The sequence below is a fragment of the Hylobates moloch genome, unplaced genomic scaffold, assembly GCF_009828535.3.
Source record: "Hylobates moloch isolate HMO894 unplaced genomic scaffold, HMol_V3 SCAFFOLD_21, whole genome shotgun sequence".
Classification (NCBI taxonomy): Eukaryota; Metazoa; Chordata; class Mammalia; order Primates; family Hylobatidae; genus Hylobates; species Hylobates moloch.
This window is the reverse complement of record NW_026652296.1, coordinates 27,886,596-27,901,193: the sequence shown is the minus strand read 5'-3', so window position 1 is coordinate 27,901,193 and position 14,598 is coordinate 27,886,596. Positions and strand designations below refer to the sequence as shown.

The 14,598-nt window shown below is 48.9% G+C and overlaps 1 protein-coding gene across 4 annotated transcripts in view; it reads left to right on the top strand.

Annotated features, from left to right (window-relative positions):
- DNMT3B (DNA methyltransferase 3 beta) overlaps positions 1–14,598 on the top strand; it is a 49,847-nt gene that overhangs the window by 23,043 nt on the left and 12,206 nt on the right. For 3 of the 4 annotated variants that reach the window (XM_032143270.2, XM_032143269.2, XM_032143272.2), the window contains exons 4-13: positions 1,626–1,727; positions 3,347–3,472; positions 4,069–4,290; positions 5,678–5,836; positions 8,763–8,870; positions 9,790–9,934; positions 12,541–12,666; positions 12,782–12,826; positions 13,925–14,004; positions 14,334–14,446. In XM_032143270.2, the coding sequence (XP_031999161.1) occupies positions 1,626–1,727; positions 3,347–3,472; positions 4,069–4,290; positions 5,678–5,836; positions 8,763–8,870; positions 9,790–9,934; positions 12,541–12,666; positions 12,782–12,826; positions 13,925–14,004; positions 14,334–14,446 (1,226 nt within the window). The remainder of the gene's footprint in view (positions 1–1,625; positions 1,728–3,346; positions 3,473–4,068; positions 4,291–5,677; positions 5,837–8,762; positions 8,871–9,789; positions 9,935–12,540; positions 12,667–12,781; positions 12,827–13,924; positions 14,005–14,333; positions 14,447–14,598) is intronic. The other variant, XM_032143271.2, reaches the window with a different exon arrangement.

Sequence of the window (14,598 nt, the reverse complement as noted above, 5' to 3'; positions counted from 1 at the left end):
TGTTCCTTCCTTTACTGACACCGTCTGTTTCCTAATTATTCTTAGTAGAGTTTGTCAGTTGGGTTGGTTTTGCTCAGAGCCAGTATCAGTCATAAAAGTCCTGGGCAATGAAAACTCACCCTCAGCTTCCATTCTCTTGGTGGTGGCCAACCTACTTAGGGGATTCAGAAGGTGAGGAACACAAGCCCCGGGAGGAATTAGGGCAGCTGCAGGATCAGAGGCTCAGCACTGTCGTTTCTGGTAGCTAGTTACCACTAACAGTAATGAAATCTCTTGCTCACACATTTCTTTTTGTTTTTTTGTTTTGTTTTGAGACAGAGTCTTGCTCTGTCGCCCAGGCTGGAATGCAATGGCACGATCTCTGCTCACTGCAACCTCCGCCTCCCAGGTTCAAGTAATTTTCCTGCCTCAGCCTCCCAAGTAGCTGGGCTTACAGGCATGCGCCACCATGCCCAGCTAACTTTGTATTTGTATTTTTTTTTTTTGAGATGGAGTCTCACTCTTGTTCCCCAGGCTAGAGTGCAGTGGCGCAATCTCGGCTCACTGTAACCTCCACCTCCCAGGTTTAAGCGATACTCCTCAGCCTCCTAAGTATGAGTAGCTGGAATTATAGGCACATGCCACCATGCCCTGCTAATTTTTGTATTTTTAGTAGAGACAGGGTTTCGCCATATTGGCCAGGCTGGTCTTGAACTCCTGACCTCAGGTAATCCACCCGCATCAGCCTCCCAAAGTGTTGGGATTACACGCCTGGCCTAATTTTTGTATTCTTTTTTTTTTTTTTTTTTTTGAGACAGAGGCTCGCTGTCGCCCAGGCTGGAGTGCAGTGGCGTGATCTCGGCTCACTGCAGGCTTTGCCCCCTGGGGTTCACGCCATTCTCCTGCCTCAGCCTCCCGAGTAGCTGGGACTACAGGCGCCCGCCACCTCGCCTGGCTAATTTTTTGTATTTTTAGTGGAGACGGGGTTTCACCGTGTTAGCTAGAGTGGTCTCGATCTTCTGACCTCGTGATCCGCCCGCCTCGGCCTCCCAAAGTGCTGGGATTACAGGCGTGAGCCACTGCGCCTGGCCTAATTTTTGTATTCTTAGTAGAGACAGGGTTTCACCTTCTTGGCCAGGCTGGTCTGGTGACCTCTGGTGACCTCAGTCTGCCCCAGAATCCCAAAGTGTTGGGATTACAGGTATGAGCCACCACACCCGGCATATTATTTGATTCTTAATGTAACCCTGTTGTGCTATGAGGGAAGTACTGTTATTCTAATTTTAAAATGAGGGAAATGGACTCAAAGCCATACAGTTGGTGAGTGAAGGCAAGTGCTTAACACTCCAGCCAGACCTAGCTGCTCGCTGCTTCAGCTTTTGTCTTTGGCTTATGTTGGGTTTTGGTGTGAGGTGTGAGGCCTGCACGAGGAAGCCCTGATGACATGGTGCAGGTTTCATGCCATTGCTTCTGGGGCATCTGTTGTGGTTGGCCTGTGTCTGCACCCATATGCGGTGTGTTGTGATGAGTGACCTGGTCTCCCTGCCAGGCACAGATGATCGGTCTTGCATATTGCAGTTGCCTTGTTTCTTTGACTTGCTGATACCCTGGGGTCTTCATCATGTTCATCATGTTTCCTTATAAAGGACTTGACAGGCGATGGCGACGGGGAAGATGGGGATGGCTCTGACACCCCAGTGATGCCAAAGCTCTTCCGGGAAACCAGGACTCGGTCAGAAAGCCCAGCTGTAAGTAGCCACACCCCGAGCCAAAGCACTTGTGGCCACCACTCTACATAGCATACATAGCATGCTACATACATAGCATGGCTCCCTAGGGGAGCTTTTAAGAGAGAAGGTGATGAAAAAATATTCTGAAACTAGAAAATATAAATAAGGCTCTTGGACTGTTGTTGGAGGGTTTTCTTTTTTCTTTTTTTTTTTTTCTGAGACAGAGTCTCGCTGTGTTGCTCAGGCTGGAGTGCAATGGCGCGATCTTAGCTCACTGCAACCTCTGCCTCCTGGGTCCAAGCAATTCTCCTGCCTCCGCCTCCCAAGTAGCTGGGACTACAGGCACCTACCACCACACCCGGCCAGTTTTTGTATTTTTAGTAGAGATGAAGTTTCACCATGTTGGCCAGGCTGGTCTCGAACTCTTGACCTGAGGTGATCCACCCACCTTGACCTCCCAAAGTGCTGGGATTTCAGGCGTGAGCCACTGCGCCCGGCTGGAAGGTTTTCTGTATGTGCCATTTCTTTCAGGTGGTTTTTAAGTTCTTTCTTGTAACACTCTTGGAGGTGCCTAAGGGTGATAGAGTTTGCAGGGTGGATGGCTCAGCTGCTCATGACCTAGGGAGTCCACCACTTCTGTGGGTGGATTTTGTGGCTCAGAGTTTTGAGGTATGGCAATGGGAAGGCAGTTATTGCTTATGGTCACCCAGCCCTTCAGAGACCAGACTGACAGTTACTATCCCAGGTGTGGGTTACAGTCTTCCCTTCCCAGGATATGGTCTGTATCATCCCCTTTGTGGAGATGAGAGAAGATTCTAGCAACTTACCTGAGGTTAAACATCAACTCTTCTATGCAGAATTTCCACACAGGTTCTGCAACAACCAAATTCATGCCATTTTTGACAATGAACATAGAGCCTAAGGAATTCTATTCCATCTTGATGATCTGGTGCCTTCCTGAACCCAGTAATTGGCCTTATGCTTCTTTGACATAAAAGTTTGTTTTAGAGTGAACATGAATTTTTCTTTGTTTTTTTTTTTTTTTTTTTCTGTTTTTTTGAGATGCAGTCTCACTCTGTTGCCCAGGCTGGAGTGCAGTGACGTGATCTCAGCACACTGCAACCTCTGCCTCCCTGCCTCAGCCTCCTGAGTAGCTGTGACTACAGGCACCCACCACCACGCTTGGCTAATTTTTGCATTTTTAGTGGAGATGGGGTTTCACCATTTTATCCAGGATGATCCCGAATTTCTGATCTCAAGTGATCTGCCCGCCTTGGCCTCCCAAAGTGCTGGGATTACAGGCATGAGCCACTGCGCTTGGCCAGATTTTCATTTTTCAATCCCAGTTGGCAGGTGCCATTTCAGCTGGCCAAGTCTGTCTGCTGTGACAGGCAGAGCAGGACCTGCTGGGAATTGTCGGGCAGCCTAGCTGGCCACCCTACCACCTCTATTCCAAGAACTGGGGAATTCTGGCTGGACTCAGTCCAGAGTCCCACCTCATCACCTGTTCACTTCCAGTTGTCCTGAAGCTGGCTACCAGGTCTCCTTGGCCACCTCAAGGCCTAATCGTCCTGGACCCGCCAGACCCCAGGCCTCCAGTCACCTAAGGCCCAGTGAGTGTCCTCTCTTGCTTCCAGGTCCGAACTCGAAATAACAACAGTGTCTCCAGCCGGGAGAGGCACAGGCCTTCCCCACGTTCCACCCGAGGCCGGCAGGGCCGCAACCATGTGGACGAGTCCCCTGTGGAGTTCCCGGCTACCAGGGTTGGTTCCCTAGATGCCCAGACCCCTGCCCCCAGTCTCTAACTGGGAGATATGCCTTACTCACTGCACTACTGGCTGTGGCTGGTGGATAATCTGTGTCCTTTTTTCACACTGCTTTTCAGGTTCTTGCTTTTTCTTTCCTCTCCTGGGTAAGCTTCCCGTAAGCCTGTTGGCTTCTCTCCTGGTCTGATCTCAGATGACACTCTGTTGGGAATGGAAGCTTTCCCTGTTGACTTGGTTCTTGTTGTAACTTGGAAACAAGGTAGAAAACACTGACTTCCAGAACTGTCTTCTTCACCTGTCTTGAGGCAACCCTAGTGGGTATGGCAACACTTTACTCTCTGAGAGTCCCTTGTCATTACCCATCATTTGTGCCTTTGTCATCTTTCTGTCTCTGTCTCTGGGACAGCTACAATGACTTTCTCCCACCTCTTAAGGGATACATGTTCCTGGAAAAGTTTCTTCAGCGGTGTCTGTTCTCTTTAACTTCGGTCTTTCCTCTTTCTTTTTGCCTAGGAGGCATATGGGGGTGCCGTTGGTCTCTGGTCACTGACATCCTTTGCTCTGGCCCAAACTATGTGTCCTTCTGTCCACAGTCCCTGAGACGGCGGGCAACAGCATCGACAGGAACGCCATGGCCGTCCCCTCCCACCTCTTACCTTACCATCGACCTCACAGACGACACAGAGGACACACATGGGACGCCCCAGAGCAGCAGTACCCCCTACGCCCGCCTAGCCCAGGACAGCCAGCAGGAGGGCATGGAGTCCCCGCAGGTGGAGGCAGACAGTGGAGATGGAGACAGTTCAGAGTATCAGGTATGGCCGAGAGGGGCTCCTGCCCAGGGTGACTGAGGACCCTGAACACGGAGAAAAACCAGTTACCTGCTACTGTTGGTAACATAGAGCGACAACAGTTGTTAGAAGTTTTGTAATTGTAATAATTGACATGTTTGAATTCTAAGTATCTTCCATATGCACCACGGTCCTTTCTTTACCTTAATCCTCTCCCAGACATAAGTCAAATGCCAGTATTTACTGCGTGAATACTGTGATTTTTCTCAACATGACATTTATGTAAGGACTGCAACTGCATACGTTATACATTTCATGTGCGCCCCTGTGAAGAGACCACCAAACAGGCTTTGTGTGAGCAATAAAGCTGTTTATTTCACCTGGGTGCAGGTGGGCTGAGTCCAAAAAGAGAGTCAGCAAAAGGAGATAGGGGTGGGGCCATTTTATAAGATTTGGGTAGGTAAAGGAAAATTACAGTCAAAGGGGGTTTGTTCTCTGGCGGGCAGGAGTGGGGGTCACAAGGTGCTCAGTAGGGGAGGTTTTTGAGCCAGGATGAGCCAGGAAAAGGACTTTCACAAGGTAATGTCATCAGTTAAGGCAAAGACCGGCCATTTTCACTTCTTTTGTGGTGGAATGTCATCAGTTAAGGCGGGGCAGGGCATATTCACTTCTTTTGTGATTCTTCAGATACTTCAGGCCATCTGGGCATAAAGGTGCAAGTCACAGGGGATGCAATGGCTTGGCTTGGGCTCAGAGGCCTGACAATACGTATTATGATTCTGTTCATCAGAGTGCACATACTGTATGTATTGTACGTATTATACCTTTGTAGACTTGCTTTTTTCTTCTATTAAGAACTAGAGTTGCCTGAAGTTCATGTCTGTATAATAAATCCAGTGGTCTGGATCATAGCTTAATTAACCAATTCAGGTTGTTTATGCTTTTATTCAAGCATTGCTGCATGAAGACTCCTTACACATGTATGTATTTATGTGTTGTTAGGATCCCTTTTTTCTATGTCCATTACTACGTTTTACTTTGTATAGAAAGGATCTCACTATGGTGCCCAGGCTAGTCTCAAACTCCTGGGCTCAAGCGATCCTCCTATCTCAGCCTCCTTAGTAGCTAGGACTATAGGCGTGCACCACCAAGCCCAGCTACTTTATAAATTCTTTTGTGGAAATGGAGTCTTGCTATGTTGCCCGGGCTGGTATCCAACTCCTGGCCTCAAGCGATGCCCCCCGCCTCGTTCTCCCAAAGTACTGAGAATTACAGGCATGAGCCACGGTGTCTGGCTACTCTTGCATTTTATGGCAAGCTTTTTGTTGCCCTCAGGGACAGTGGGCTGGACAGGACTTGGCCCAGGATGGCCTCTCCTCACTGGGATTTCTTCATGTGGTTGTTCTTCCAGGATGGGAAGGAGTTTGGAATAGGGGACCTCGTATGGGGAAAGATCAAGGGCTTCTCCTGGTGGCCCGCCATGGTGGTGTCTTGGAAGGCCACCTCCAAGCGACAGGCTATGTCTGGCATGCGGTGGGTCCAGTGGTTTGGCGATGGCAAGTTCTCCGAGGTGAGTCCGGGGAAGGGCAAGGGGCTCTGCAGGCCTAAGGCTGTGCCTGCCTGCCTTCCTTTGAAGACAAAGGCCTGGGATTGTCTTTTGCAGATGTGTGAGCCTATGCCTTCACACTGTCTGGGAGGAAGGACAAGACTTGCTGTGTTAACCAGCTACAGCAGATTCCACTCATACAGGGGACAAAAGTGCTAGAAAGTTCTGGATCCGTGGGCAGTTGGATTTTATGTTATTTCTTAGATTTATCTTTTGGGGGCAGAATCACCAGTGTGGACTCTGAGGGGCCAGGAGTGGCCACGTGAGCAGGTACCCAAAAGTATTCAGTGGAGAAGCCTGGAAGAGACCGGAAGCATGGCTGCGGCCTCTTGTCATTTAGCCCTGGGGAGAGAAAGGCATGCAGTTGGGTTTAGGGTCACCTGGTATCAGTTGTGAAAAGGGTGTTTAGTAGACTTGGTGATTTCAGAGTCTCTTGATGATTGATACTAGCCTTTTAAAATCTTTCTTGGTAATGAAATTTAGCTGGGGAAGAGCTGTGTTGGGCATAACTAGGCTGTTTTGATTCTTTTTTTTTTTTTTTTTTTTTTTTTGAGACGGAGTCTTTCTCTGTCCCCCAGGCTGGAGTGCAGTGGCGCGATCCGATCTCGGCTCACCGCAACCTCCACCTCCTGGGTTCACGCCATTCTCCTGCCTCAGCCTCCCGAGTAGCTGGGAATACAGGCGCCCGCCAACACGCCCGGCTAATTTTTTGTGTTTTTAGTAGAGACGGGGTTTCACCGTGTTAGCCAGGATGGTCTCGATCTCCTGACCTCGTGATCCGCCCGCCTCAGCCTCCCAAAGTGCTGGGATTACAGGCTTGAGCCACCGCGCCTGGCTGGCTGTTTTGATTCTTACACTCTTTCAACAAAGATTTTTTTGGGGGGTGGGGAGAATGGAGGCTCACTCTGTTGCCCAGACTGGAGTGCAGTGGTGAGATTTTGGCTCACTGCAACCTCCGCCTCCCAGGTTCAAATGATTCTCCTGCCTCAGCCTCCTGAGTGGCTGGGGTTACAGGCACCTGCCACCACACCCTGCTAATATTTGCATTTTTAGTACAGACTGGGTTTCACCATGTTGGCCAGGCTGGTCTCCATCTCCTGACCTCAGATGATCCACCCGCCTCGGCCTCCCAGTGCTGGGATTACAGGCGGGAGCCACTACGCCTGGCCTCAACAAAGATTTTAATCAGACAGACCTATCCTGTGATGGTCTCTTAGAAGTAAATGTTAGTCCTACCCTCAGAGCCCTGAGAGAGGCTAAGTTAGGTGCCTAAGGTCATTGGGCAAGTGGCAGCAGCAGCAAGCCAGGCAGGATTGAAGGAAGGGCTGTGCATTCCTGGGATTCGGCCTCAAGCAGAGATTGTTTTTCCCAGGAACTGGGCTACCATGGGGCCATTTGCCATGAGCGAATTGAAGTTTCCCAAGGGCTACAATAATATATTGGGTGTGGAGTCTCCTTTGTAGGAGAGCCCCTGCATGCAGTTGCCTGCTGTGACCAGCAGAGGGAGGACAAGTCCTGGGCCCATGCTGGCAGGGAGGCAGCTACTTCCAGGGATGGGAGAGCAGTTAACTTCTGTCAAGTGAAGGAAGATGGATTGTTTGCAATTGCTTTGCCCCATTGAGACATAAAATGCACTTTGCAAGACAGAGTCTGAGGCTAATACAAAGCAGTGTGGGGCTGTCAGCATTAGGGGATGAGATGACAATATGGGACCTGGGTCTGGCCTGGGCAAGTGCCTGCTCAGCATGTGTGTGCTGTTTGGGCTGTATTGGAGCCACTGGGCGCTGGAACTAGCACTTGTGTTGGAGCGGTTTTTTCCCCCCTACCAGAGCCACAGTATTTTCTCCCCAGTGGTGGTCACACCCCCATATAGGAAGTCAGGCTTCCCATGATAAAATGGAGGTTTGCATGAGTGTGAGCACTCTTTATGGAGAATAGAACATTCCCTGTGTCTTTCAGTTCCTTTTTTTTTTTTTAAGAGATGAGGTCCTCACTGTCACCCAGGTTGGAGTGCAGTGGCACTGTCTTGGCTCAATGCAGCCTCAATCACCTGGGCTCAAGCAATCCTTCTGCCTTAACAGAGCAGCTGAGACTGCAGGTGCACACCACTGTGTTTGGCTCTTAAAAGTTTTTGTAGAGATGGGGTCTTGCTGTGTTGTCCAGGCTAGTCTAACTCCTGGGCTCAAGAGATCCTCCCAACTCCCACTCCCGAAGTGCTGGGAATATAGGCCTGAGCCACTATGTCTGGCCTTTCAGTTCTTATTAGCATCCCTGAACGGCCATTTTCTCTCTCACTGGCAACTCAGTCAGTTCATGCTTGGTCTGGGGACTTGGTACATCAGGAGACTTGTGGAATATGGATTAAATCACAAGAACTAAAGTTAAATAATCACAAGTGAAAGGTGCTGACTGTGTCAAGCACTGTTTTCTAAACACATTCATTAAGTGAACTCATTTTAATAAAAGGGTAAAGAGTAAACAATTATCATGCTTAGGAAATAAGGAATATGTGCAAACCCTCAATGCTGGAGCAGCCACAGAGAATATTACAACTGAGCCTCAGGGGTCCACACCAGGGACACCTGCTTGGAAAATGTATACAAACACAGGGTTCGCCTAATTGCCTTCATTCAGTGTATCCTCCTTTTCCACAGTGGAAGTGTCATAACTAACAAGATTCTGGATATCTGTGTGTTGAGACTCTGTCATTTCTATTTTTCTGCTTTTTTCTTTCCTTCCTTTCAAATAGGTATCTGTGGACTTTATTCCCAGGAATGGTGTCTTGTTTAAAGTGTATGAAAATCTTCTGCATCTGATGGACAACATTGTGATAGACATGGCACCTGGGACACACCTGTAGGTGGATGTTGATGATGTCTTTCTCTTTTAGGTCTCTGCAGACAAACTGGTGGCACTGGGGCTGTTCAGCCAGCACTTTAATTTGGCCACCTTCAATAAGCTCGTCTCCTATCGAAAAGCCATGTACCATGCTCTGGAGGTAACATGGGATGAGGGAACGAGGGCTAGGCCCTGAGAGCAGGGATGAAACAAGAGACCCACAGAAGCCTAGCTCAGTGTTGCCAAGGGTGGTTTGGAGGGGACAGGGTGGCCAGGGAGGAGGTAAATGCCAATATAACATCATGGCCATTGGATTGGGCCTCCCAACAAAGGGATTTGAGACATCCCAGCTGCCACTTGTTGGGACCACTAACTGAATCAGAAGGAAAGAGCACGGGCAGTTAAGGGTGCAATATTCGTATCAGTGAATGTGCTTTTCCAGAGACCTCAGAGCCTCCTTATGAGAGGTGGAGTTCACAGCAAGACGGCAATGGAGGCCGGCTGTCTTCTATCTGTGAGCTGTGTTATCCCCTACGAACCATTACACCCTGTTTCTCCCTTCACCTTGATTTTTTTTTCCCCACCTTTGTTCAGCATTTAAGAGCCAACCTCTTCTCATTGCTAAAGGCTTCATTAGACACTGAAATCCTCTTGGTCCTTCATGTAGGACACAAATTAATGTCCATATCTTTAGGGAGATAAAACAAGAAATCTAGTGCCTTCTTATATAAGATACAGAGGAGATGAGATAGTGCTGGCTGGGGCTTCTATATCTTGGTGGTAGAGTTAATTCTGATGTATCTGCCTTTTGAGAGGGAGGTGACCACTGACATTCCCTAGGGGGAAGAGATCCTATTTGGTGCCTGCGTGAAAAGATTTAACCACAACCCCCCTTCTGAGGCCTCTCCCTGCACAGGCCCCTCCTTCCTCTGAAACATACCGCAGCCCAGGACAGCTGTCTGGCTATGAAAGGGCCCAGTGTGAAGGGGAATGTAGGCCCTGGCTGGGGGAATCCCTGGGTGTGGCCTGGCGAGCACCTCCTCCCCACCCCCCATTCATCACAGACTCTGCCTTTGCAGAAAGCTAGGGTGCGAGCTGGCAAGACCTTCCCCAGCAGCCCTGGAGACTCATTGGAGGACCAGCTGAAGCCCATGTTGGAGTGGGCCCACGGGGGCTTCAAGCCCACTGGGATCGAGGGGCTCAAACCCAACAACACGCAACCAGGTGGGAATGAGTCCCCATGGCAGCACCCGCTGCCTCTGCTGGTGGGACCACTTCTTGGGAGAGTCAGCCACCCCTGCTGCCCCACACCCCACCCAGCTTTCTAGCAGCTGGTCTCAACTCTGAATGTTGGAAAAATAGGAGCAGGCATACGAAGGCTGTGCCAGCCCTATCTGGCTTCCCTGGCCACTTTCTTGCTGATGGTCATGTGCATATAATTTGTATTGAATCTGACATCTGTCTTGAAGTCAGGATGCAGTGTTGACTAGCACCTTTTTTATTAAAGGAAAAAATAGTTAAGCTATGCTCATTTGAGAAAATTGGAAAGTGTTAAAAGAAGAATATGCCACCTGCTCACATTTTGACCTGTACCATATTTCTCCCATTATAAGATAACTCTGGTTTCTAGAAATCCAGGACTTGTCTTACAATCCATACATTTAAAGGCCAGGCATAGTGACTCACGCCTCTAATCCCAGCGCTTTGGGAGGCTGAGGTGGGCGGATCGCTTGAGGCGAGTAGATCGAGACCAGCCGGGACAACATGGTGAAAAACAGAAAAATTAGCCTGGTGTGCTTGGCATGTGCCTGTGGTCCCAGCTACCCGGGAGGCTGAGGTGGGAGAATTGGCTTGAGCCCAGGAGGCAGAGGTTGCAGTGCGCCGAGATCGCACCGCTGCATTCAAGCCTGGGCAACAGAGCAAGACTGTCTCAAAAAAGAAAACAGTCCAAACATTTAATGTAATGTTTTTCTGTTTTGTTTTGTTTTCCTCTCAAAAGTGGTTAATAAGTCGAAGGTGCGTCGTGCAGGCAGTAGGAAATTAGAATCAAGGAAATACGGTATTTCCTTCCCATCTTTTGACTGTTCCCTGTTTTCTATGCACTTTCTTCTGATTTCTTTGCATATAAAATGGTCACTGGAAAAGAATCAAATTTCTTGAAAAGTCAATCTGAACTCCCTCCCCACTCTCCCTTCACATCCCACCCTCACAAATACCCTCCAGGTTAACGTTGGGTTGCACATCCTTCCAGATTTTTCTGAACACTAGTTGGATTCCTGCTTTCCCCTTTATTAATATTAATACTGTAAGCACTGTCTGATGTCATTTTGTCACTAAAGGGTCCTTATGATTTTTAATGGCTGTACAATTTTCTTTCCTAGGGTCAGAGTCAAATTTAACCGTGTCCATTAAGATTTTCCGTGTAGATGGAATAGAAATACAAATGGGTTTTACAAAATCCCATTTATAGAATGGGAGCCATATTATGTAAAATTAAAAAGTGCTGGGCTCGGTGGCTCACGCCTATAATCCCAGCATTTTGGGATGCTGAGGTGGGCAGATTGCTTGAGCTCAGGAGTTCCAAGACCAGCCTGGGCAACGTGGTGAAACCCTGTTTCTACAAGAAATACAGAATTAGCTGGGTGAGGTGGTGTGTGCCTGTGGAGGCTGAGGTGGGAAGATCCCTTGAGCCCAGGAGGTCAGGCTGCAGTTTGCTAAGATCATGCCACTGCACTCCAGCCTGGGTGACACACTGAGAACCTGTCTCAAAAAACAAAAAACAAAAACAAATAAACAAAAAACAAAACAAAAAAGAAAGAAAAAAGGAAGCCAGGTGCAGTGGCTCATGCCTGTAATCCTAGCACTTTGGGAGGCTGAGGCAGGCAGATCCCTTGAGGTCGGGAGTTCACCAGCCTGGCCAGCATGGTGAAACCCCGTCTCTACTAAAATACAAAAATTAGCCAGATGTGGTGCTGCATGCCTGTAACAGGCTGAGGCAGGAGAATTGCTTGAACCCAGGAGGCGGAGGTTGCAGTGAGCCAAGATCCGCGCCATTGCACTCCAGCCTGGGCAACAAGAAAGGAACAGGTGAAATTAATACAAATCATGATTTTTTTAGAGCTAAATTTCCAAGATGTTAGCATTTCAATATCCAGCTATTTTAAAAACTGAGATAGTCTACATTTATAGTGCTATTTTCAAAATTTCACTTATTTTATATACTTTACATATTACATATTTTACAGATCTCAATTTTGATGCTAAATTTGCAATGAAAATACTTGATCTGTATTAAGTATATACAGATTATTAACTAAATACAGATGTAGATGGTTAAACACAAATTAAATTCGTAAAACATGCATTTGAGAAAGTAGACTCATATGTCTAGGCTAGTCCTAATGAGCCAGTTAGTTGACTCACTTGTCAGTGTTTTAATTAACATTAAATACAGAATTCATTTCCTCAACAGTTTCAAGTTCTCAGTAGCCACCCCCCATGCCTACTGCCCAGCATGTCAGATATCACAGACATGGGTATGCCAGGCTTTTAGCTTTGAATTGAGCTTTGCTCTCTGAGCTGAGTCATTTTTACATCCTGGTTGTAGCCCTTTAAAACCTTGTAAACGTGTTAAGGATCCTGGGTGCAAGGGGTTTTGAATGAGCTCCTGTTGTGAGTTGCCCATCAAGGGGCCATATACATTCAGTGTGGACCCCCTGTCATGCCCTAATTGCAGCTGGTACCCAGGCATAGCATGGTTTTGTCCTGGGCCCGCATTCTCTCTGGACCCTCCTACCAAGCCACGGCTGCAGTCTAATTACCTTTCACAGAGAACAAGACTCGAAGACGCACAGCTGACGACTCAGCCACCTCTGACTACTGCCCCGCACCCAAGCGCCTCAAAACAAATTGCTATAACAACGGCAAAGACCGAGGGGATGAAGATCAGAGCCGAGGTGATTGTTGGGGACCTGGGATCATGGGGCAGATGGGAGGAGGACGCTGCAGATCAGGAATTGATCCGTACCCGGCTCCCTGACCTCATCTCATGCCTTCTTCTTTTCTCAATAGAACAAATGGCTTCAGATGTTGCCAACAACAAGAGCAGCCTGGAAGGTAACGTTCTCTCCCTCCCAGTCGTCCCCTTCACACCCTGGCTAGGGCTCTAGGCCTGCCTTGTCCTAGCTCATCTACCCTGTCAGAGTTTAACCCAGAGCTCTGTTCCTTGACCTCAGGCCAAGGCCTATTTCTGGTCCCTGCATCTTAGTTGCTAGTTGATGGAATGAGTTGCCCAATTGTGCCCCTTAAGAGAAAGGGACAGGAAGGGTATGGTGAGGAACAAGGGAAGCCGGGCCATTTTGGCCGGGAGAACCATAACCTAAAACCAAGATTACTGGTATCATGAACCTTCCCAAAGAAGAATTGCAACTAACAAGCTTTTAGTCACTTGCCTACCATCAGGCTAAATAGTCTGCTTGCCCTGGCTGGGGATTGCCACTGGATTGGATACTGTGGCCAGAATATACCTCATGGAATACAGAATGTGTGACGATGAAGTCTCCCTTGCTTCCTTAACCCCCAGTTACTCAATGTTGAATAGGAAAACACCACATCCCTGAGCCAGAGAACCCGGGGAAGAGCTTCGGTTTAGAAATCCTATTCCCCAAGACTCACTCCCCCATCTGGCTAGATAGGGATGCTTGTTCGTGGGTTTTATAAAGGTCCTATCTACCCAGCCAGGGATGCAACTCCTGTGCTGACCTGGTGATATGAAGGGAAGGCAGGGTTGCCTACTGGTTAAAAGATCTGGATTCTGAAATTATAGCCATTTGCTGTTTACAGGGTGTGGGCGTGGGCAAGTCCTATCATGAGACAACAAGCCAATTGGAGTCACCACAAAATCCTTAGTGTCCCAGTATTTAAAGCTTCTCAAGGATTGTCACACCAGGGAGGTCCCCCTGCTCAGCATTCTGCCTGACATCATTCTACTGGGGCAGCCCCTTGCCCATCTTGATGTTCCCCACCTGTGAAGTAGGGATGCCACCTGGAAGCATTGTTGAAAGGTAGAAGCTGTGAGGCATGGCCTGAGGCGCAAAGAGTCCTTGGCAAGCTGCTGGCCTGGAGGGAAATCTTAGGAACTGAGAGACCCCAGGCTTCAGCAGTTGGTGTCAGGGCCTCACTTGCCACAAGCCACAACCCCTGTTTTTCTTACAGATGGCTGTTTGTCTTGTGGCAGAAAAAACCCGGTGTCCTTCCACCCTCTCTTTGAGGGGGGGCTCTGTCAGACATGCCGGGTAAGTCCTCCTACCACTGCCCTGGACCTTCCTGCCCTTGCCTCCTCTAACTCCCCTGTCCTTCCCAACAGCACCTGTATGGAGACTCAGTGAAGCCCACTCATCCCAGCTGCCTTGCACTCTGCCTTGCACTCTGCCTGTAGGGCAGGATGGGGGACAGCTGTCACAGAGGCCAGTGGCACACGGGTCACAGCCAGTTGTCCTTTTAAAAGACACCAAGCCACCAGCAGTGTGTTCTGCGGCTGTATCCTAGGGCCTCCACCAGCAAGCCGGCAGAGCCTGCCCTTCTCTGGTCTCCGATTTCACTGGTGTTTCTCTCTGGCTGCCAGGATCGCTTCCTTGAGCTGTTTTACATGTATGACGATGATGGCTATCAGTCTTACTGCACTGTGTGCTGCGAGGGCCGAGAGCTGCTGCTCTGCAGCAACACAAGCTGCTGCCGGTGAGCACTGGGCCCTGTGGGCTGGATGTGGGTGGGTCCCCAAGGCTCCTAGGTTCCTGCAGTCTGCAGACAGCTGTCTGTTGAATGGAATCCTAGGCATGGGAATAGGGAGCTAATTTGCCCTGGAAGCAGCACACAGGGTTTATATTTTG